The 24,572-nt window shown below is 36.3% G+C and overlaps 1 protein-coding gene across 2 annotated transcripts; it reads left to right on the top strand.

The window, feature by feature from the left end:
- Nucleotides 1–282: 282 nt before the first annotated feature.
- Nucleotides 283–24,288, top strand: F13b (coagulation factor XIII B chain). 2 transcript variants are annotated; one of them, XM_037211356.1, is made up of 13 exons: nt 283–604; nt 1,485–1,535; nt 5,408–5,608; nt 7,327–7,512; nt 8,152–8,328; nt 8,670–8,846; nt 11,041–11,220; nt 11,513–11,698; nt 12,907–13,089; nt 16,193–16,393; nt 17,048–17,230; nt 22,709–22,922; nt 23,724–24,288. In XM_037211356.1, the coding sequence occupies exons 1-12, from the start codon at nt 529–531 to the stop codon at nt 22,918–22,920; spliced, it is 2,013 nt and encodes a 670-aa protein (XP_037067251.1). In that variant the 5' UTR covers nt 283–528; the 3' UTR covers nt 22,921–22,922; nt 23,724–24,288. The 2 variants fall into 2 exon arrangements, with proteins under 2 accessions (XP_037067251.1, XP_037067252.1); XM_037211357.1 differs by lacking the exon at nt 1,485–1,535 and having other exon boundaries at nt 286–604.
- Nucleotides 24,289–24,572: the final 284 nt, after the last annotated feature.

The following is a 24,572-nucleotide window of genomic DNA, read 5'->3' as shown; positions in this document are numbered from 1 at the left end:
CTGTAATGGCATTCATCTGCCCACTTCCCACAGAGCTCACACACACAGCATTTTGTGCCTTACTGTTTTTGATAACTTCCTGTCATAGTCTGAGACAAGATCATTTATGTCTTTGGAACTGAATCCAGACAATGTATTTTCACATCAGGTCTCCATTACCTCACGATCCTAAGTTCATCTTTGCTCTGTCAAAGCTGGTAAACAGCAGTGGGCAGGTGAACTTTGCCCTAGGAATATACAGTTGGGAATCTGAGTTCAAATGTACCTGTCTTTATTTGGACTGTGTGTGTTACTTACACTACTGTCATTGTTACCTTTGCTGCTTAATACTGAACTCAGAATGAAAACGGTTGTTAGCTAATACTGGTCCATTATTTTAAATTATTTGAGAATATTTTAAAGGAAATGTTTGCTTGTTCCAAAGGTGCCTAGACAGACATTGTAATTATTAACTTGTTTTCTCAGAAGTATTGTGTACTTACTGATGAGATCATGGGCACTTCGGGATTGTAAAAATCTTCATGAGACATGCAACTGAAGATGAGGGTGAGATGCTCGCTATTTATTTTTATGTTATTCATCTCAGGAGAACTCTGTGCAGAAGGTAACGTTAATTCTTTTACTATTCTTCAATCTCTACAATATAAATGAAAAACTGAGAGTCTAACGGTCATTACTTAAATTTTAACCTAATTATTTTGTTTCAATATGCCAATTTGGTAATACGTGCTTTAAATAACTTGTTTTAACATTTTGATAATGTTTCTTTGGACATAACTGTGGCATTTTTATAGTAGTGTAACTTGGTCAATCAAAGCAAACTCCTTTATTTCTCTAGATTTGGGAGCATAGAAGCCAGGATCTAACGACTTTAAAGAGTTTTCTGGTTAATATACAGCAGTTTGGAAATCACATATTTGCCTTAATTATATTTTTAGGTAAGAATTCATGCATAATACTAACACTTGCATAATTTATTTCTCTCCTTATATGGCTAGAGTTTAATGTGGGAAATATGAAAAAGAACAAAATCATCCCCAAGATTTCTACTCATGGTACTATTTTCATTGCCTGGAGCTATTAAGTAGCAATTACTTTGAGGGCAATATTGTAGATTATAGAAACAGGAGCACTGGGGAAGAGAAAGGCTGCAGAGGTGACTCTGTCACAACAATGCTATAATTAAAATGTCCAGAGATAGCAATACTACAGATTTACTGTTACAGATCTTTATGGGTAGACTCCCTAGAGTGTAAACCAGATGTGATGTACCAGTGGGAGTTACTTGGGACTTAGTCAGTGTCATTAGATGGTAAGGTTAAGTCTAGGCAGGCTAGTCAGTGACTAGCCAGAACTCCTTTAAATTAACATCTATAATTATAATTGTGTTTTAGTTGAATAGTTTATATAAATTTTCTACCAATGATATATACATGAAACTATGTTACTCTTATTCCACACAAGTAAAGAAAGTAATCTTGCAGACTGGAACAATATTCCTGTCCTAGTCACAACACCAGTTGAGAACCTCATAGGTAAGAAGTGTCTTAATTCTACCCCTGATCTCAAGTTACATTTCTCCTAGGACCCACTCCAGAGTTTGGACGTGCTATTACATATGAAATTGGCCTTGTAAAGTTTGTATTTTTTAAAATGAGTTTTGCTGTTGTTTGATATTGTGTCATAGGTGCCACAGTACAGAGAGAAGCTCACCAAGATGCTAAGCCTTCATTTTGCAAAGGGGCAGAGGGACACAGCCTTCTTGGAAAAGACTGACACTCAGCTAGCTCACTCCAGTTACTTATTCAAACATATACAAGGTTAATTGGAGCTGGGAAAGGTTCCAACTACCAAAATCATCTTGTTCAAGTTTCCCATGAGAGCAGACAACCCACACATATCTCAGTCCCTTTTGATTAGGGCTTGCCATAATCAAATAAGTAACATTTAATAGTCTACAAAGACTCCCCAAAATCCAGCTATCAAAAGGCATAAATCATAAATCAAGACAATTAGGAAAAAAAAAGGAATCACAGAAGTCTTAACATCCAAAGAAATATAGGAATAAATGTGAATAAACAAAAGAATTCCAGGTCTGCAAGAAGTGAGTGTTTTATTACCAATTTTGGTGCAGCTGCAAGCTCTCACATAGTACTAAGTACAGATTCTCCCGAGGGGGGAAAAACATTTCCTCAAGGTTTAAACAGTCTCAAAACAACTTTTCAGCCTCTACTGATTAACCCAAGCATAGCAAAGGCTTTGCTGAAACGTTTTCCTTGAGCCAGACACAAAGGCTTTACTATACATATCACTACATTTTGCCCTCATAATAATGAAACCTTATTGAAGACTTTTATCTTCTAAGTGTTTTACTTTATGAGATACTATTATTTCTACATTACTTTTAACTGTTGTAGAATTTCATGTATTTTATTTATCTGTTCTTCTAATGATGGGCATATAGTTATTCTAATTCCCATTCATCCATGAATAGCTCTGAAATCAATACGGCCATATGATCAGGTCATCTCTCTGACTTGTGCTGGACTTCTATGGCACTTAACAATAAAACACTTTGCAAAACGGTATCTAATTTCTGCTTCAGAGCTTATAATCTCCTCAAAATTAGCGTGTTATTCTTGCCTCTCATCCTCCTTATGAATACTTCAAATTCTCCTATTTGAGACCCTGTCATTGCCTAGTGATATCTCCGTATTATTTCTGCATAGTTCCTTGCTTCTTAGGAAGTTTGCACATTTATTCCTATATCTCTTTGGATGTTGAGACTTCTGTGATACACATTTTTTCCAATTATCTTACTTTATGCCTTTTGATAGCTAAATTTTGGGAAGCCTTTTGTGGACTATTAAATGTAACTTCTTGGCAGTTTTTGATCTTTCAAATCCTTTGTTAAACATTATGTGTATTTCTCATGGACAGTGATTTTATCTAAAGTAATTCCTGATTTTGATAGTATAAAGTCCATTATTTGTCTCATAGTTTCTGCTTTCTTCCTTAACCTCTGAAGCCCAGAATGTGATGCCCCTGGAATTGTGCAATATAAGAACTTTGCTGTCATAAAGAAGAAAATAAAAAGTTTTACATTTATTGTATTTATTAGTTGTTCCCCTAAAACTATTCTGCTACTTTATACACTTGATGGATTATTTATGTTGTATATTTTCATGCTCAGTAGGGCCGCTTGTTTTGTCTTCAGTAGTTCTATTTTTTTCCGGTCTGTATTGCCTGTGTCTTTACTTATGCATTTAAGGATACTTGTCATGCAGTTGTGAAGTTCTGTGCCTTTGCAAAGCATGTTTCATCTAGCGTTTATTGTGTAGTCAGTTGACTCTTTTATTATGATGACTTCTTGACTCTTTTCTGGTGAGTTTCCGTTCATCAAGTCACGTTTTCTGCCTCTGCTGGTGTTGGAAGAGCAGGTCCAGGACTGGGGACATAAGGTATAGGCCAGGACAGTCTGCCCATCGGCTGATGTTGTCACTATCCAGAACAGTGGCCTTTGGGATCATCACTGTTCTCCATAGCACAGCTATTTAGGGTCTTTCCATTGTAAACTCCTGGTGCTTGGGTATGGGAAATGCTAGAGTTCTTAGGGACTCTACTGCACGTGTTTCATTAGATGCTGGCAGTAGCATGGTGCCTATGATTTTTGTCCTGTTTTTCTCAGCCCTGACTGTTACTACCATTATTTTCTGCCTAAAAGGGCAGCAAAGCAGCAAAGTACAGAGGTAACCATTCTGATTTCTTTACCATGGTTTACTTTGCCTCCTCAAACACTTACATGAAACTAGCTTCTTCTTCTTCTTTTTTTTTTTCACTCACTGTTATACTTTTGAGGACGGTTTGAAAATTGTGGGCTTATATCCAGCCCACTCTGTTGTATGTTTGTTTAAACTAGTGTTTCTCAACCTACGAGTCACAACCCCTTTGGCGTCACATAGCTGATATCCTGCCTATCAGATATTTATATTACGATTAATCACAGTAGCAAAATTATAGTTATAAAAGTAGTAACAAAATAATTTTATGGTTGGGGATCACCCCAACATGAGGAACTGTTAATATGAAAGGGTCACAATATTAAGGAAGATTGAGAACCACTGGTCTAAACTGTATCATTATCTTTGCTGCCATTACAAGGAACTTAGGTTGTTTGCAGTCTGATGCTGCTATGAACAGTGAGCACATAAAAGTGATTTCTGTCTCTTTGAACTCACTGTGTGCCTTTCTAGGAGGTGACCTTGTGTGAGTTCTGCTTTAAGAAGTATCTCCAGTATGCTTTCTCATGTATGAGAGGTCCCATTTCTCCAGTCATTGTGAGAATTTGTCCTTTTCCTTGCAGTCTTTTTAGTGGCATTGCAGTAATGTAATGGCGGTTTGATGTTAATTTCCCAATTATTCATCAAGCTAAATATTTGCTCTCTGGCCACTTGAACAATCTTGTTTTCAAAGTTATTGTTGAAACGTTTTGTTTAATTGATTATATGCCCCCTTTCTAAAAGAAAAACCACTTATCTTACAGTTGTGTTCAGTTTCTGTATCTCGGCGACCTCATTTGTTCTAATGTAGCATACAGTAGTCATACAGGTTGGCAGCCTACATCTCTGGGTCCCCATCTGTGGGTCCATCTTTAGATGGATCCAACTTTAGATGGAAATTAGTTTGGAAAAAAATTCCAGGAAGGTCTCAGAAACAAGTCATAAAACACTGGGCAGGCATTGTACTAAATATTCTAAGCATCCAACGATGATTCAAATCACATGGGTGGAGGTGTGTAGGGTATTTGCAAATTTTTAATCTCAGTCTAAGAGATTGGAACATCCATGGGTTTGGGCATCTACGGGGAGTCTTGGAATCAACTCCCTGCCAGTATAGTGTCAGCTCTATGGTTACTGAGAAAGGAAACACAGCAAGTCCAAGCAGAGCTGTTCTGTGAATGAAATGCCTGCTGGACTGAAAGTAATCACAAATAATGCAAAACATTTTTAACACATTGGATTAAATAAAACCTATTATTAAAACAAACCAAGCTTTTATATTTATTTTTACTTCTACAAATGTGACTTCCAGAAATGTTGAAATTGCATAAGTGATGTCAGGATGTGTCTACAAGCGCGTTATTCTGCAAAGCTAGAACAAGGTTCCAGGAAGGAATCACCTGTTAGTTATTCTGAGTAACACAGCTATTCAGAATTGCCAGCAGATATATAGAGGGGAGTGCGTGGTATTAGATATTTAGATAGTCACACTATCACTTCTAAGCTTGGGTTATGAAAGTAAGTGCAAACTGAAGAGTCTGCAAAAAATATTTAGGAATGTTGTTTGATCACAAGTTACATGGGTTTACATGTTTTCCCATTTACAGCTTGAGTTTTCCTCATTTCAGAGAAACCGTGTGATTTTCCTACGGTGGAAAATGGAATGATTGCCCAATACTATTATACATTTAGAAGCTTTTACTTTCCAATGAGCATAAACAAAAAGCTATCGTTCTTCTGCTTGGCTGGCTATGCAACCGGAAGTGGGAAGCAAGAAGAGCAAATCAGGTGTACAACAGAAGGGTGGTCTCCAAAGCCAAGGTGCTTCAGTAAGTCAGTGCATGTTGTCAGCACGATGCTTATAAACTCGTTCCTGATAAGAGAATGTTTACCTATATTAAATGTGAACAGTGGTTAAACTTTACATAGATAATAGCAAAATTACCATTATAAAATTGCCAGACATGAAATTCTGTACAGGATACTTTTATATCAATAAGTCATTTCATCTGTTCTTAATGGTACTTGTGAAGAAATATTTAAAAATGTTATTTTTCATGATGCAAATGACAGGTACATTTGGACTACTTTAAGTATGGAGGAACTTCTCATATTCATAATCTTTAATAGGAAGCCGAAATAAAATATAAGGCCTGGTTTCATAAGGAATGAGCCATCCTTCTAGTGCTTTTTCGTGTTGTATTTGTCACTCATCTGCATGCCCACTTTTCTTTTTCCTATCCATTGAAAACTGAAGTTTTCTGTGTACTGACTTCAGATTTGTGAGTAGTATCATAATGGGCTCATTGCATTGCTTCATGGCATGGTGTGTCACTTTATCACTGACTTCTCTGTGCTTATGTAAAATGTCTTAAGTCGAGAGTCCCCTGAATTCCCGTTTTCCAGAGCAAAGCTCTTACCTTAAGTCCTTTCTATTCAGAGGAAGAATTCTGGTGTGTTAGTAGTTCTGTGTAAACAGAACTGCGTAGGATAATCATTCATTCTGTGACTTCAGGACAGACCAGAATTTAATATGACATTAACATAAAACATAGAGCTATAGTATAAATCTCACTATAACATCATAGAAAGAAGTCACACGCCTTGAACTTGCTCTCTTAAGAAATAGAACATTGCAGAGATTGTCATGGGAACATAATGGTCAAAACAGAATCTCTACAATCAACTGATTGCATACAATTTCAGCACAACCCCTATGGAAGTGACTTCAAAATATTAGCTTGTTTCTAATGCAAAAAAAATGGAGTTAATGTTGCTTCAGTAGAAACTTTCACATAGAGGGTTTGCCGCACAGCTCAGCTCACACTAAATATGTTTGTGCTAATATTAACTTTGGACAAGTCTTTTAACCTTTTTCTAGATTGCTTTGTCATAAAGGTTTAATAATATGGCTTATGAAAGTGATAGGGATCTTTAATGTGAAGTATTGTTATTATATTATATTTATCAAAATCTTGATTGTAGGCTCAAAGGTTTTCAGGATCATATGTATGACTTAGTCAGTCTATGTACATTGACTCCTAGATCCTGTGCAGTGAGGTGATCCCAAAATATTTTCTGAAAGAATAAATGAATAAAGGTTTTATAGTAAGATGCTTTAGAACTATTTAATTATACATTATGTTTTGATTCCATTATAAAACAATGAAATAAAACATCAAACAGATCAAGAAGAAATTGCTCTTGCTTGTGATTGCTGACAAAAGCTATTGGTGTATTTTCCAAAAGAAAATGTGATAAGTATAGGAGTGGCTATAAAAATAGAAATTTGTAAATACAAAAACAGTTAATGTCACACTGAATCTGTTTCCAAATGGATTTTATGCAGGGCATACAAGATATTTCCAAAATTGAACTATATCAAGGAGTGAAAATTATTTTACTCCTCAAAGTTCCAACTAAGAGTAATATTATGTGTTTGTGTTCATTTTTCAGTTTAGTAAAGCATAATCTGAATTCTACTATGAAACGGATTGACATTGTAATTTTATCGTGAAACTAAAGCACATTTACTTTCACAACACAGAAAAATGCCTGAAGCCTGACCTAAGGAACGGTTATGTCTCTGATGAGAAAGTACTGTACAAAATTCAAGAGAGCATGCGCTATGGTTGCACTTCAGGATACAAAACCACTGGAGGAAAGGATGAGGAGGTGGTCCAGTGTCTTCCTGAAGGATGGTCTTCTCAACCGTCCTGCAGGAAGGAGCAAGGTACACATACAATAATGTTATTTTCTGAAGCCGAGCATAAGGTATTATGAGGTTAATGTTTCACTCGAGAGACAGTTTTATTTTGTAACAATTGTTTTTCCACTGTGTCTCTTCTGTGTGAGAAGTTGACAGTATTTTGCTTTTCTCATATGCTTGGTGTTTTCTTATTCCGTGGGTTCTTAACTCCAGCAAGTCTCTTGCCTCATCAGATCTTACTTTGGACTATTAAGAAAGAGCTGAAGTGTTCAAAGTGAAAGAACACTACTAAGCTTTCTGTATAATTCATGCAAATATTTTCTTCTGTGCTAGATAATTTGACAGTAGAAGTTGTTTAAATTATGCAAATCCACAGATGACACTTAATCAAAATATTTCTTCACAAGACTGCATTTGAAATGAGGCCTTTGGTCAAGTACAATGGACCAGTATTTCAAAGTAGAAGACTGGTAGAGGTGGCCTACACGAATATGAAAAGGAAATCACAGAGGCAAAGGCAGAGTGATGTTTTCCATTTTGCAACAGTTGGCTTTGCCACACATTATTAATATTCAATGAAATACACTTTGTAACTTCTTTTTACTATTCTAGGGTATTGGTGAAGCTTATCAAAGTTCCTAAGATAAATGTTTAACTTTTCAGAGACGTGCTTGGCACCTGAGTTGTATCATGGCAATTATTCCACGATGCAGAGAACGTTCCAAGTGAAGGAGAAAGTGCAGTACTCATGTGCTGCAGGCTACTACACCGCTACAGGGAAGCAGGCAGAGGAAGCAGAGTGCCACACCCACGGGTGGTCCCTCACACCACAGTGCAACAGTAGGTTCTCACATCAGGAAGAACTTTTGCTGCAGAGGTTCATCTTGTATACATTGTCCCTGCCAGTAACTGTTTGTGACTCTTAGCTTTGTTTTTCAGTTGTAATTTAGTTAATAGTAGACTTTGGTCATCTAAAGCTCTCAAATAGGACAACCTCATTTTAGCCATTGTAACTAATTTCATTTAAACCTGATGATATTTAACAAGATAAAAATATATTAATAAACTTATAGAACAGATTTTAGCAAATGTTATAATATCTATTCCAGATATGTATTGTAAATTTCTACTGGGAAAAATAAATGTTTTATTATTTTTATCTATCCTTTCATTTTTTTTAGAATTAATGTGCTCTTCTTTGAGATTAATAGAAAATGGCTATTTTCATCCTGTAAAGCAAACCTATGAAGAAGGAGATGTAGTTCAATTTTTCTGTCATGAAAATTATTATCTAAGTGGATCTGATTTAATTCAGTGCTATAACTTTGGCTGGTATCCCGAATCTCCCATATGTGAAGGTAACTTTTAAAACTTTCATACTTAACAAAAATGAGCTTTAATCTCTATGCTCTCTGAATGTTCACATCTAATTCTAATTCCAGAACTATTTTGAAAATAATTATTACATATCAAGTCTTCTATCTGGAGAAACTAAGCTCTGTGTACTTTTGTGTACTAAGCATTATCTGTTATATTTAACATGTGTATATCTGAGTGTTTATGTGTGCTGTGTGTGAATTTGTTTGTGTGGGTGCATGTGCACGTGTGCACGTGGAAGTTAGAGGTTCCTGCCAGGTGTTTCCCTTGGCCCCTCTCCTTGGTAGTTTCGGAAGGCAGTTCTCTCATTGCACCTGAGCTTATTGAATTGGTTGGCCTGCTTAGGTAATGAACATCGGGTTGCCTCCATCTTCACCTCCCTAGTGCTGGGTTACAGGTAACTGCCACTGCGCCTGGCTTTTTCACATATACTAGGGATTATACTCAGGATTCCCTGTTTATAAGGTAAGCAACTTTATAAGTCTCACTACCTCCACAGCCCTGTGTTTAATATTTTAAAGCCTCTGTCATACATTTTCAATCTGTAGCTGGGTGAGGCACTTTCTTAATTGGCCACACATTTCTTGATGTGAAAAATCCATCTCCAAAACAATGGAGTAGGAAGCACAGACAGCAGAAGAATATTAGCCTGAAGGGGAAATAGAAAACGAGGTCGGTCATCTAGTTAGATCAGTCCAGACATGTAATAGCTAAGGTTTGATTTCTATCACTGGTTGTGTTCAAAGGGGTGCTGTGATTACCTTCAGAAGATACCACTTCATAGCCATAGAGGGGCCTCATATGGCAGAGGAAACTTAAGTACAAGTGTGTGAGTAAACATTCAAGATTTTGATTAGTACAGTGTGAGAGAATTCTTCCATATTCATAGAAAGGACAGATAATATTTGAACTGGGTCTTAAAAAATAAAAATCTGAGGATTTGATGAGGGATGAGAGACAAAAAGTACAATAGCCTCTATTTCTGTAATCTAGGAAATGATGTTATTATTGACAGGCAGGCCAAAGACATGGGAGTGAAACAGGAAAGTGTGATTGAAATAGATGCCAGTAGGAAGGGAAGAGGTGTCTGGACAGGACATGGGTGACAGTGCCTTTACCTATCATAATTCTGTAATGCAGTGAGCAATTGCTTTGAAGTTTTAGCAACTTTTTAGTTGAGCCCAACAGCCTTGGTATAACCGTATTGGGGGTGGGTAGCAAGTGGTCTGTAGCATATTGTCTCAAAAATATATGATGGACTTACTGCCTGTTTTGCATCCCCTCCAAATTAGCATGGCCACATGCCTGTAATTTTATAATTAATAGTTATTGTGTGCAATATAATAATATACTCCCCAGCCGCAGATATCCTTATCCTAATCCTGGAGCCAGCATAGTAAATTCATGAGGCAAAAGAAATTCAAGGGTTGACTAAAGATCTTGAGGTATGGCTATTATCTGAGCTTATTTATTTGGACCCTAAACACAATGACAGGTGTCATTTTAAAGGGACCTGAAAGGGTACTTGAGAACAGAAGAAGAAGTTGGATATGTAGCAATGGAAGAGAACAGTTTTATCTTTATAATACGTGAGGGATTTGTTTAGGATGAAAGGGGACGGTGACTGTAAAATATTCAAGATAACCCAAGAATATTGCTTAACTGGTCCTGTAGGTCAAGGTGTGGGGATGGCCTCATTGGCTGTTGAGTTACATCAGTGCAACTTGAAGGTTTGGCTTGGCAGTAACACTTCAGATTCATTGTGGGTGTTGGTGGCTCTCTGTACTTTGCAGGCTGCTCAGTCACAGGCTTGCTGGTTTTTGGTTGAGGTAGTCCTCTAACCCTTGCCATCTGGCGTCCTTTATTTGGACTCTCATCACACAGCAGGTTGATTATTCAAAGCCAGTAGGGAGAGGGTCTTCCAGGAAGAATGGCATTGCAAATCTATATTGGCCACCATGTCACATAACCTCATACTAATTCATCATCTTTCCTTAAGAAACAATTGACAGATTCCACTCTTGGAAAGGGACGCCATGTCAGAGAGCAGTCAGGAAAGGTTTTCCCTGGTGCCTGTCAGCCATATTTTCTATGGTTCTTTACACCATAAATATTATCAATAAATCTTTATTTTTTATAATTACATGACTAAATAGGCTGACATTCTTTCACAAGGAAGAAGAAATCGATGTCCTCCTCCACCTGTGCCTCAAAATTCCAAAATTCAACCACATTCAACAACTTACCGTCATGGAGAAACAGTTCGTATAGAATGTGAACTTAATTTTGTGATTCAGGGTTCAGAAGAACTACTCTGTGAAAATGGGAAGTGGACAGAACCTCCCAAATGCGTTGGTTGGTAACACCTTTTCCCGTTAGTTTTCATTATTATTTTAAGTTGTCACTCATAGGAAGATGCTAAATGTGGAACAAGGATGACTGGACTGCTACTCACATCACCAGTGAGGCTACCTGTGTATTTAATAATGAGATTTATTGCAACATTCTCGTACATATGTATCATTTTCCCTTGTTCTTATTCACAGTCTACCCTATACTACTCTCCCTACTTGGTAGTATTTTGAATAAGTGTCTCCTAAAATACGATGTAGCTCAATGGTCTCTTTCTTTAATTGTACCTTCACAGAAGAGAAGGAGAAGGTAGCCTGTGAGCAACCGCCCTCCATTGAAAATGGTGCTGCACAAGCACACTCTGAGATTTACTACAGTGGGGATAAAGTGACATATAGGTGTGAAGGTAGCTACCATCTCCGGGGATCAAGTACAATAACTTGTAATCGTGGCCAATGGACGCTGCCCCCAGAGTGTGTTGGTATGTATATACTTCTATCATTTAAGCCTATGATGCTCTTCTCTTCTGTTCAGTCTGTCTATGCAAGGCCAGACACTAATGCTTGCAAAATTTAGAGACATGTATCTACTGAATCTACTGTGTGGATTTTTGAGTATGTAGGTGTATTTTAGAATTTAGACCAAATTTAATAATTCAGAATCAAAACATCATTTAAAGTGGACTACTGCTAGGCTGTTGTGGAAGTTGTGTTAACTCCGTGATTTGTGGAGTTTAATTGACCACACACATGTGAGATGTGTTTCATTAAAGAAGTAAACAGATGGATGTCTGGTTAGTAGTTGGCCCTGAGTATGACCGCTTCCCCTCCCCAATGTTCTGTGGTCAGTACTGGGCACTCTCTCCTTCTCTACGGGTAAATCCTGCTGATTGGAATTTTGCATCTTATCCTTCTAAATCTTGCAGCTTCTAAGGGGAACACCCTTGGTTTTGATTTTATTGAAGGATGTCACAAGGCTAAACTCATTCCTCATAGTCATCTTTCCTACCATCTCTCCCATATTTTGATCAAATATTGAATAAAGTTTGCCAAACATGCTTACCTATTTATTACATAAGAAAAAAATGAATTACAAAAGAGGTTAAATAAATTAACTGAGGAAGAGAAACTGGGAGAGAGTATATATTTCATGCATGTGTTAATTGAGAATAGTGATGAAAAGAAAGGAGAAGGAGCTGGGAGCATGCCTTTAATCCCAGCACTCAGGAGGCGGAGCCAGGCAGATCTTTGTGAGTTTGAGGACAGCCTGGTCTACAGAGCGAGTTCCAGGAAAGGCTCAAAGCTACACAGAGAAACCCTGTCTCTAAAAACCAAAAAAGAGAAAAGAAATAAAAGAGAAAGAAGAAAACAGGAGTGAATAAGGCCCAGTGCAGTTTCAGAGTGGACTGCAATCTTTATGATCGTTCTAAGCATTTCTAAGCATTTAAGAACATCCTCATCACAGTCGCTTTATCATCAAGGAAAGAAGAAACACACATGAATTTGTTCTTGATCTTTGTTCTTGATTAATATACTTTAAAAAATACTTAAGCTAAGAATTTTTGTATTTCTGATTAACTTAGAAACAATTGTCTAAGTGATAGCGCAAATATTGAGATACTGTGTTTGGATAACTGTATCATTGTATTGCTATCAGTTTATTAAATTTCCAAACAATCCCCTTTCTTAGAAAATAAGGAGGACTGTAAGCCTCCACCTGAAATAGCGAATGGTGCTGTTGTTGATGAGTTACTGGCAAGTTACACAACAGGGTCGTCAGTGGAGTATAGATGCAATGAGTATTACTTATTGAGCGGATCCAAAACGTCTCGCTGCGAACAAGGGAAGTGGTCATCTCCACCTGTTTGCTTGGGTAAGCAAGAGAACACATAATTGAATTTATTTTGGTAGCATTTTTTAAAATAATGTTTACAGCAAAAAAAAAAAAAAAAAAAAAACTTTCTTACACATTTTCCATGATTTGTTTAAACAGGAGACCTGTTACATCCTAGTGTGGATCTACATTCGTTTTTTTGCATTTTAATTTTATTATAAAAATATATATGCCGGGCGGTGGTGGCGCACGCCTTTAATCCCAGCACTCGGGAGGCAGAGCCGGCAGATCTCTGTGAGTTCGAGGCCAGCCTGGTCTCCAAAGCCAGTTCCAGGAAAGGCGCAAAGCTTATATATATATAATATATATATATATATATATATATATATATATATATATACACACACATAGCATATAATTGGTCATTTGGGGCACACAGTGTACAATCTAGTGACAATATTTAAACTCTGTGACCACATCCTTTATGTGTAGTGTTCTGCCTAGCTGCAGATTTCCCCTCTGTAGACCTCACTATCTTTACTTGTAGTGCCCTCAGATCACCATTGGGAGAGAAGGGCGCCCCCCCTTTTTTTGTCAGAGTACATTGCTAAGAACTTCGATCCACTTCCTTCCTCACCCAGTGGTCCTTCGTTACTCTCCAAACCTTGTCTGAATTAACTATTGTGGGTGACTTAGATCATGTATACAATAGTATCACACACAAACAAGAACACAATGAAACATGCTTTGTACTGTGTGGGGATGTATTTTCTCCACTTAAAATGTGGTGTAAATCTGGTTTGATGGTTTCATGTTTGCGTAGTATTCCATAGTGTCTATGTACCATAAATAATTCAAATAGTCACTTCATTGACATATATTCAGTGTTTTAGCATCTTTACACAACAATAAATTTTGCAGCAAAATATTTTTGTGCTTCAAATACTTACATTTTTCTTTAAAAAGTTACTTACATTTATTTTTTCCTATTTATTTTCTTACATTTTTTTTCAGATTTCCTGAATGTATATTTCCAGACGAAATATCTGAATTTTTTCTTAATTGTCGAATTGTCCTTCAGATATTTATTTCTGGCTTATAACTCTTCCATTAAGAAATTGAAGTTACAGTTTTCTTAAGCTTAGTTAAACTTTGGATATTTTAATTATCGTGTTATTGTTTATCTAATAATTACAATGATTTTAATTTTGTTTATGTATAACTTAGTTAGGCAGCTTTCAGTTTTCTATTGGTTCAGGTTTGTTGTTTCCTGAATCATTCATCATCATTCAGCTTTCATGTTCTTCTTTCATGTGCACCATAGCAACATAATTTATAATAACCACTGAGAATCACATACTTTGGAAATATTTTTCTTGATTTTATTTATAATGTTTTAAAACATAGACACCTTCGTTTTAGCCTTTGTGGTTTCTTCTACCCTTCAAGTCATTCTGAGAATGCTGTGCCTGTCACATCAAATACATCTTCAATTATAATTTTTCTGTTACTATTATATTGTCATAAATGCTTTGATATTGAATTTTGGTGATGTGATTGATATTGTGTTGAACTGAAATATAAGCTTCCTGAGGACAGATACTCAGTTAAAATAGCAGTGAAACAACTTCATAAGGAATAGCAAGATTAAAAAAAAATATTCTGCTCCTGGAACAATTGTCATAAGACATTCTGAGCTAACACTAATGAATCAAAGCATGCACTAAGCAAGGGTCACCTTTGTCAGCAGGGTACGAGGAGAGAGCATTACCATCTTGTTATCTGTTAGACCAACAGTTCTTCCACTGCAGGTTCAAACAGCAGCACAAGGGTGCAGCTTTCCATCTGCGTCAGTCTCCAGACATGAGTCTCTCTAGCATCTCCTTGTCCATCTCCTCATTCTCACAATGCTCCAGCAATACTGCTTTCTTTATCTTTGCCATGATTTCATTTTGGGAATCTTTATATTGATTGCTCCATTCCATCTGAAAACAATAAGGTTTAAATCCTTAAAAACTTTATCAAGTGTAATTCTCATTTAGGCTTACTGGAATCATTTTAATTAAGAGGTCACACTTCCTTCCTTCAGCCTTTTTGATAGTCCTTCCTATATAGCCCTCTTAGCTTACAGTGCAGCTGTAAGATGGTTATAAACCACAACAATTTATGTATTTATTATATTTATGATTTATTATGGAAGTTTCTGTTTCAGTATGAGCTCCATGAGTTCTTATTGATAGATATGGATTGAATGGCAGTTTCTCTATAAATATTTATAAGTTAAATGCATGTTCTGCTTGAAGGTAGTTAGTTAATTTAAAAATTATGTTTAAAATTGTTGATTAATGACCTGAAGTAATGGTTTAATTTTGGAAACTAATTGGTTTAAAAATCTATGACATTATGAAAATAAGAAATATATAACTAATTAATTTGGCAGTATATATTTTCTTATTGACATTGTCATATCATGGGCCTATGGTTTATGACCGGATAAAACAACTTATGTTGCCTGAATCTTGAGACAAAGAACTAAGAGGCACATGTTGTGGTGGGAAAGCAAACCCATTCCCCTCCCTCTCTGCTGTCTCCACGAAGGAGATCTACCATGCCTCTCCTGTGGCTTGATCTCTGTCTCCTGCAGATGGAGAAGGGACACATAAAAATGTTCTTCCTTATTTCTGTCCCTCCGGAGAGCTCTGTTGCTCAACCCCAAACCAGCTCTGAGTTGTGTCCAAGCTTCCTATCCAAAGGCTCCCAGCTAAGTGCATCCAAGGCCGAACTCCCCAAGTCAGAATCCCTAGCAGTAAACCCATATATTACCTGAGAATAGCCACACCCTAGAGGAAAGTTATAAAAATAAGTAATTCCTTTTGCCCCACGGAATTCTATACTTGTCTGTGTGCTGAAACCTGGAGCCAATGAGTCCAATGTAGTGGTCAGTGTGGAACTACCCCTTAGTTCCTGTATGTGTCTCTACACATGTTACTTCTTCACCTAAGATGATGTATATGCTCTAATAAGGATGAACATCAATTATAATATTACTTTAGATGATATCTATTATAATTTTATTTTAAAATATATTGCTCACATATTTGTCAGATTATTGATAATTTTAAAAGAGCATTTTGTTTTTCAGAGCCATGCACTATTGATGTGGATCACATGAACAGAAATAACATACAGATGAAGTGGAAATATGAGGGCAAGGTTTTACATGGAGACTTAATAGATTTTGTGTGTAAACAGGGATATGACTTGTCTCCAACAACCCGACTGTCTGAGGTATCTGTGCAGTGCAATAGAGGAGATGTGAGATACCCCGTGTGTGTTAGAAGAGGTAAAGAATTAACATTGGACATGTTGCTCGATTAGTGTCTGCAGCCTTGTCTTCTAACCACAGTTGGAAGTGACTCAGTTTTCTGCTTCTTGTCAGCATACACACTCCCAAACCATGACTATGCCAATAGATTTCCACTGAATGACTATTTATGAAGAGAAATGGAGAGGTTTCCTAAATAAACCCATACTGTCTGAGAGTTGATTTTCCTCAGGTAGAAGCCCTGTAAAGCTTTGGTTTACTCAGGATTTGCTGGGAACCTTTGTCTCAAGAAAGGGTTTAGGGCAGAATATAAGAGATTTTATTTATTCCCTGGATCTAGGGGCTATTTCCTTTAATAGTAGAAAAGCAAGATAATACATATGGAAGGCATATGCGTTTGGCTTGACTAAAAGGGAAGATATTAAATCATATTGCTAATATTTTGCTAGTTGTAAATATGCATTCAAGTTTTACAACATGAAGTTCAAATTATGATACTACATTGCGTAGCATGGTATTTATTGTAGAATTATCTTCAATACTAGAAAGTGTTGATAACTGCCCTAATAGCACTTTTAAATCAGTGAAGTATCTCATTTTATTTCCGTAGCAGTCATCAGACACTGAACGTTCATTGTAGCCAATATTGTAATCTGTAAAATCATTTTTCAGAGTCTAAAGGGATGTGTACATCTCCTCCACTGATAAAAAATGGAGACATTGTTAGTTCAGCAGTCAGCACCTACGAAAATGGCTCCTCGGTAGAATACCAGTGTTTTGATAACCATTTCCTACAAGGATCTAAGGAGGCCTATTGTGTAGATGGAGTGTGGACTACACCGCCATTGTGTTTAGGTATGTACCTGCTAAACACCCCCTGCTTCACTCTGCTGTCGAGAGGTGTCATGACACAGATGTGACATTTTATTTTCTTTACTTGTTTTATTGATTCTCCTATTCAATCACTAGGTTCTGATTTTCCTTTGTATTACGAATAACTGTAGTCCATTTACTCTAACAAATGCTTACTAAGCACAAACAGCGCATTACATACTAATCTGATGTTACATTTTAAGATGAATAAGCCATAATGTTGTGAGAAACAGTGTGATTGATACTATAATACAAAATAAAAAGAGTATTCAGAATACATTATATACATGTATGAAATTGTCCAATAGTTAAATTAATCATTAAAAAATGAAAAAAGATAGACAAAGAAAATCCTAATATCTCCAGGCCTTGAACTGTATGTGGAATTGGGGGCACAGCACACCAACACAATATGTGGGATGAGAAAATAATGTCCAAGTGTCCTGAGGCCTAAAGAATAAAGGAATGAATTTCTAGTGAGTCTCAGAAACTAAGGTTTCACGATTTGTGTCTTCTTGTCAGTTACCAAAAGAAATACTGTGAATTCTTTTTGTACACTTAAAGTTTTTCTCATTTTAATTCTTTTTTTGTTTGTTTGTTGGTTTGTTTTGTTTGTTTGTTTGTTTTTTCGAGACAGGGTTTCTCTGTGTAGCTTTGCGCCTTTCCTGGATCTTGCTCTGTAGACCAGGCTGGCCTTGAACTCACAGAGATCCGCCTGGCTCTGCCTCCCAAGTGTGGGATTAAAGGCGTGCGCCACCACGACCCGGCTCATTTTAATTCTTTCAGTTTTTCTTTTGTATAGTGATGCTATTTTCCTAGATGCATCAAGACCAAAGCAGCAAAAATATTGTTGGTTGCTCTTTGTGATTTTGAGACAGTATTCCTTTATCAGTAAAAATTCTTTTCTTTTTTAATTGTCTTGTGGTCAACTTTCCTACCTCATAGAGCCAGATTTTGAAATTTATTTAATTTTTTTATGCAGTGCATTTTGATCATATTCGTTCTTCCTCTCACCCATCTCCACCAGCTTCTCTCCCATTCCTACCCACTAACTTTTGTTTCTATTTAGTGCATGTTTTGTGGGTTTTGGAGGAGGATAGAAAGGAGAAAGAGAAACAGAGACAGAGAGACAGAGAGAGAAGTGCATTAGCTTATGCAGTAAAAAGTTTTCCATATTTTGATTTTTCGCCCCTTTGAATTTGTATTTTAAGTGTATTTCCTACGTGTAATGTACAGTTCATTTATTTCAAAACATACTTATACAATCTGATAATGTTTTTCTTTGTGGTAAAATAGTTAAATCATTGGCATATAAAATGTACTTACTGACACATTTGGCTTATAGCTGTCATTTACCACATTCATAGATACTCTACCTGTTTTATACTCTTTTTTTCTCTTAAGGATAAATTAGCATTTTTGTTTTATGATAGTATTGTCTATGAGTTTCTTATGCTTTCCTCTGGTTTTTCCTTAACTGTTACCATAAATTATATCACATATCATGGCACTTTGATTTTCTGAGATCTGATGTGAATCATTCTTTTATTTCTTCTCTAAGACTTTAGGACATTTTCTGTTTGCTTACTTTTTCCACACACTGTGTTAGTGTGCTGTACCTTCTAATTCTACATGTAGTTTAAGACCTGGAGACATTGTTAGCATTATTTTTGTCTGACAATCTTACTTCATTTTCTTGTGATCAAGTTAGTTATTTGACAATTTCATACATGTGTATGATGTATTCTGATGACTCTGCCCCTCCCAACCTTTCTTATCTCCCTCCCAGCCCTATCATCCCCTCATCCCAGCAAGTCCCTTTCCCAGATTCATGACGTTTAGTTTTGTGACTCATTTAGTTTAACAAGGCCATCTGTGTGACTATGATATTGCAATATCTTCTGGAGTCTGGTAGGGTCATCACTGGGTATACACCTGAAGACAAGAATTTCATTTAGATTCTCTCTCTCTCTCTCTCTGAATCTCTCAATAGCAAATAGTCCAGCCGTGAGGGGTAGGGTCACAGAGGCCCTCCTCCACCCAGCCTGACTGTTGATGAGCTCAGCTCAGGCTGTGACTGCAGTTGCAATGGATGTCTTGCCCATGAGACAACAGTCTGAAGCCCTTCTCTCTATTTTCCACGTCCTACATTCTTTACACACTCTCTTCTATAATGTTGCCTAGGTCTTAGAGGACATGGTATAAATGTATCAGCATTCACTGGAAAGAAACAATTCTTTGATTTAGGCTGAAAGCAGTATCTATTTTTTAGTATAAACTTAAATATTTGGAATGCAGCTTGATGCTGCATCAGTTTAGCTAAATAACAATATTCGTTTCCCCCTTTCAACTATGGGATCTCCCTTACCACAGATTTTTTTTTTTAAAGCAGGTTTACTGTTCCAGGCATGCATTCCCTCCTGTGAGGTGGGTCTCAAATTTAATTGGAGTGTAGTTAGTTACCTCCATAACACTAATGCCACTATTTTATGAGTTGGCACATCTTATTAGTAAATTGGTGTCATACATCATAGAATTCATCTGGATGAGGCCATTCACTTTCCTACCAGTAGCCTGCATTGATTCTTCTGTGACTATGAAAGCTGATCAGTAGGGAGGAAGTTCCAAGTTCAAGTCTAGCTTATGTTCAATTCTAGCTTACATTTGCTGTGTCATGCATCCAAGGTGTGTGGTGTTTTCAGCAATATGGTCTCCTCTAGTTCTGGTAGGTAACCATGAGGCATGGCTACAGTCATTTACAAGTACTTGATGATGTCCTATGTCCCATCCTTTCCTCTCTTCCTCTGTTCTGTACCGACCTATGACCTCCCCAGCCTTAGACTTTCTTTCAGCCAGGATTACAATGCTAGCTATGAATTCGCATTCAAATCCTATCAGAAAGCAGCTAGTAACTCCCAAACAGTCACGTCACTAATAAACCAGTGCACCTGTATGGTTATATGCAGAGTTGAGTGATGGATAAGCCTGTTGATGTGGCTCCCTCCCCAGAAGCGTGCATAACACCTTCTGGAACTATGAAAAGTTTAGCTACTATTTTTCCATTTCTACAACAGTAAATGTTAGATGTGAGCAAATTTAGGAGTTTAGACAGTGATATTATTCCATGGAATACTTGTTCCATCTTTGCCTAAAGGTTAGGATTGGGGTAGTTGGGCTAGATCCAACTGTGGAAGATGCTTGTTTTCTATGGTTCTATGCTGAGACTTTCCTTCCCTTGCCCCCTTCTAGACTGACAATGGTGTATGTGAAGAATACCAAACATGCAGGGTAGTTTTCAATTCAACTAACATGGCTCACTCACCCTTCTGTAACAGCCACAAAACGATGAATACTTCAAAGGAAAAAAAAAACAGCTTAGAGAATTAAGCTCATTTAGCTACAGTCCAAACCTCTAAGTCAAGCCAAACCTCAACTCCAGCCAGACCCATTCATGCTTCTTTCTGCTCTCAACCCTGTGAGACTGTCAAAAACTTTATTTGTTATATGCCTGTTATTGGTCATTTTACACATAGCCTTTCAGCTGAACTGAGAATAAAAAACTCACCAAATATTTTTTTTCTAGTGGTTTCAACTCACTGGCTGCATATGTGGTTCTCAGATACCTGTATACTTATAGTTTTAATCTGTTTTTCAAAAATTATTTTTAGTTTTTGATACAATTTTTGGTTTTATATAAGGTACAGGGTCATAGGCAAAAGCAGAAAGTCTATGAATCCATTTTAAGTAAAACCTCATGGTTTAGAAAAGAGTCCTATTTGAGGAATGTCCCTGGAGTGAGCTCTCAGACACCAATAAGAATGGAAGAGAAGAGATACATTCACAAGTGGACAGAAGCCAGGATAGATCCCAAAAGACTTCAATTGCAGGTCTAGTTTGCATTCTTCTTTTATACTCTAAAACCACAAGGCAGGGTGAGCAGGCAAGCTGATGGGTTTTCCTGAAGCTTAAGCAGCAGCAAGCCTAGGGGCTTCTGCTTTCAAAGGCACATGTTGTAGTTGACAGGTGTAAGCTTTTGTGGTCAGGTGGCTAAGGGCAATAACCTATTGTGTTTCATCTATTTTTCCAGGTTATTCTGTTCTAGGTAGCAAGGAGGTGAAGTCATGTTTGGCAATAAGCAATACAAGCTAATCAATCAATGAGTATCTAATAATTGGTATTTTCTACCTTCAATACTAATTTAAATTACAATTCAATTTGACCTCATTAAAATAATATTTAATGAAGAGCCTGAAGATTCTAAGGACACTTTCCCATCATTTTTTTTTAACTTAGCATATTGCTTATAGTACCTCTCACATAACATTTGACCTATAAATACTCAATGCATTCTTTAAAAGTATCTGAATAAATATATTGGTTATATAGTAACAATCTATGGTTGGTATGTTGCATTAACAACTCTGGACATCTTAAATCTACCCAGAAGGTTTCCTTTGGTTTTACATCATTCAGGAGGCAAACAAGACACAAGGATCCCTATTTTGAAAATATTTTATTTTTTTTCAAAATTCTATTTTTACCATGGGGAGAAATCAGAGATACTTATTTATCTATTATATGTGTTCAACTTTTTTGCCCTGCTTTATGTTAATACATAGTTGAAAGCAAATCTGAACACTTTCATTATTTAGGATTTAAAATGGAATCCAGTCTCCGTACTCCTCAACTGGAAGTTTAAAAGAGAGAAAACTGTCAACTGCTTTGGATGGAGATAGGTCACAACATTTGGGTTAGGGTTGAGAATCTAGCTAGTTTCTACATTGCCACCTTAGTAGTAATTAATGGTTTATCTTGAAAAAAAATATATATAATATTTAAAGGAATATTATATATTATGTGAATTATTTCATGGTATCAGACTTCTTACCTTTTTGAAAATACAATAAAATGGAAATTATGTTTATAATTGATTATGCATATTAAAAACTAACTAGTGGCAAAGTATATGTCCTACTCTCTGCAGACAATAAGTTAACTCATGGAACCATATGAAGACAGTGAAGACACATTTACACACACACACACACACACACACACACACACACACACACACACACACGTTTGTTCAAACCCCAGCATATGGGTTTGCTGGGGTTTGAACACAGAACAGGGTCTTATCCATGTTAGGTAGCTCTTTATCACTGAGTGACCTCTCAGACACATTATTTAAACTCTCTGAAGAAGCAAAGGAAAGAGACTGTAAATGAATTTTTGTAACTATCTTTGTAGTCTTTGACTCAAGCACCACAGTAGTAAACATCACACAGGTTCCTTTTGGGACTAGGAATGAGCATATGTTTTTATTCCAACAATAATTCTAACTAACTCGCTTGTCTCTGTCTGGAGTATGAAAGTCGTCCCATATGGGCAACATTGAAAGTACTGTTAGTACAAGATGTATCAATATAGTTTTCATCTTAATTTCTTGTGTTTGTTCAGAGCCTTGCCCATTATCATTTGTTGAAATGGATAAAAATTATTTACAGCTGAAATGGAACTTTGACAATAGACCACTCATTCTCCATGGCGAGTATATTGAATTTATTTGTAAGAGAGATGCATACATAACTGAGACATCTATTAGTGGGTTTGAACTTCGAGTGCAATGTGACAGAGGAAAGCTGAAATATCCAAAGTGTACTCAAAGATAAAGGTAAGAAAATGTACCTATGGTATTTTTTTGTCAAATATCATTCAAGAGATTCATTGTTTTATAATTTTCATAAATATTGTGCTCTACAGTGCTCTGTCTTTATGTCTATTAGAAGGAAAATCATATTTTCTTCATATCTTAAACCCATAAACGCTGAAAGCTTTTAAGTTTCCTGGAGTCAAATTACTGTTGACCATTTGATATCTGTGAGATTTTGACAGTTGGAAAAGAAATACATTTGTATGTACAATAGATAAATGTGCAAAATTCGACTTATTTTTTGAAATAAGAAAAAAGGAGCACATTTATCAAACTTCTTACTGGTCATACATTCACCTATAATGAAATTTTGGAAATACATGTATAGCTGCAGATGATGAGCCAGCTCTGGGAAGTACACAATGATGATCTTTAAAATGCATCTATGTGCTCTCTACAAATGCTCAGGGTGCTTGCCTAGAAATAGTTATGTTTAATATGCCAAAATTGGAGTAGAAGATTTTTGTACAATATTAAAAGCTTTGGTTTCTGAGATCATCCTTTCCAAGAGGGGAAAATAAAGCAAATATTTTGAAGAAATTATAAACCTGGCGCTAATATATTCAAAAACATTAATGAACAACATTGATTTTTTTTTCAAACAGAATCAGAAGGATACTTTATTAAGCATGGCTACCTGCACTGGTTGTTCCCTACTTAAGGCAATGCTCCCATGACATGTCTAGTGACTAGAGTTGTAACAGGCACTGAATTGTGATGAACATTCTTTTACATTCTCTTCTTTTTCCCTTTCTCATCAAGGAGTCTGTCTTTTCAAGGAGCTTTACAGACACAAAAACAAATGGAAGGAAGATAAGGAGTATTTCAACACATCACGAGTCCTGAACAAAATAATTTTAGGAAGACTGTGCTGAGTTCAGTGTCCTGAGGTTTTATCTATGCATAAAAATTGTGCTCAATATTTTCCTTATTTATAAATCAAAGCAAAAATGTATCTCATTTTAGTTTGATTTCACATTTAACCTGAACTTCATTGTATCTTTCACCTGTTAAATTTGATTCAGTCAGCAAATTATTCCTGTTTCCTATTGATCATTGCCAGATTCTATTGTTTTCTTGAGTTTATATGGAAAATACATCTGTCTTTATTTTATTCATTAAAATTAAGGTTTTCTGTCACTTTTAATTTAATATTTATATTAATATCAGAGACAAATGCACTTGAAATAAGGCAACTGTCATGCCATAGTGGAAGAGTTACTTTACAAAATGAAGAAGAGACTACTTTTCAAAATGTAAAGAACTTTTAAAATTAACTCTAATGTATGCTACAGGGATAATGATCAAATTATAGTGTAATGTACTATCTATTTGTTCAAATAATGGCTTTTGCTGTTTTAATAGTTTACAATTTCTGCACAGTATCTTAAGGTCAGGTAGTTGTTGGAGTCATGTCGATTACACATTATGAAAGTGGAGTTTCTGTAGGCAAGGTGATCATGTCAGTTACCTAGCTCAGTGGGTCACCTGAAATAGCAACACTGCTACCTCCTTTTTCAAATAAGAGTTATATTTCCAGTTGTGACTTCTGTTCACTCTCAGGTGTGTAGCATTATTATCAGGATCATGGTGTCCCCATTAGGACTGGCA

The sequence above is a fragment of the Peromyscus leucopus genome, chromosome 15 (genome assembly GCF_004664715.2).
Source record: "Peromyscus leucopus breed LL Stock chromosome 15, UCI_PerLeu_2.1, whole genome shotgun sequence".
NCBI classification, from domain to species: Eukaryota; Metazoa; Chordata; class Mammalia; order Rodentia; family Cricetidae; genus Peromyscus; species Peromyscus leucopus.
This window is presented reverse-complemented; position numbering and strand designations above follow the sequence as displayed.

Bases quoted from the DNA above. Each gene is read 5' to 3' on its own strand.
- F13b (XM_037211356.1), top strand. From the start codon at position 529: ATGCAACTGAAGATGAGGGTGAGATGCTCGCTATTTATTTTTATGTTA. The intron at 5,609-7,326 runs GTAAGTCAGTGC...TTCACAACACAG, and splicing joins TCCAAAGCCAAGGTGCTTCA to AAAAATGCCTGAAGCCTGAC. The intron at 8,329-8,669 runs GTAGGTTCTCAC...CATTTTTTTTAG, and splicing joins CCTCACACCACAGTGCAACA to AATTAATGTGCTCTTCTTTG.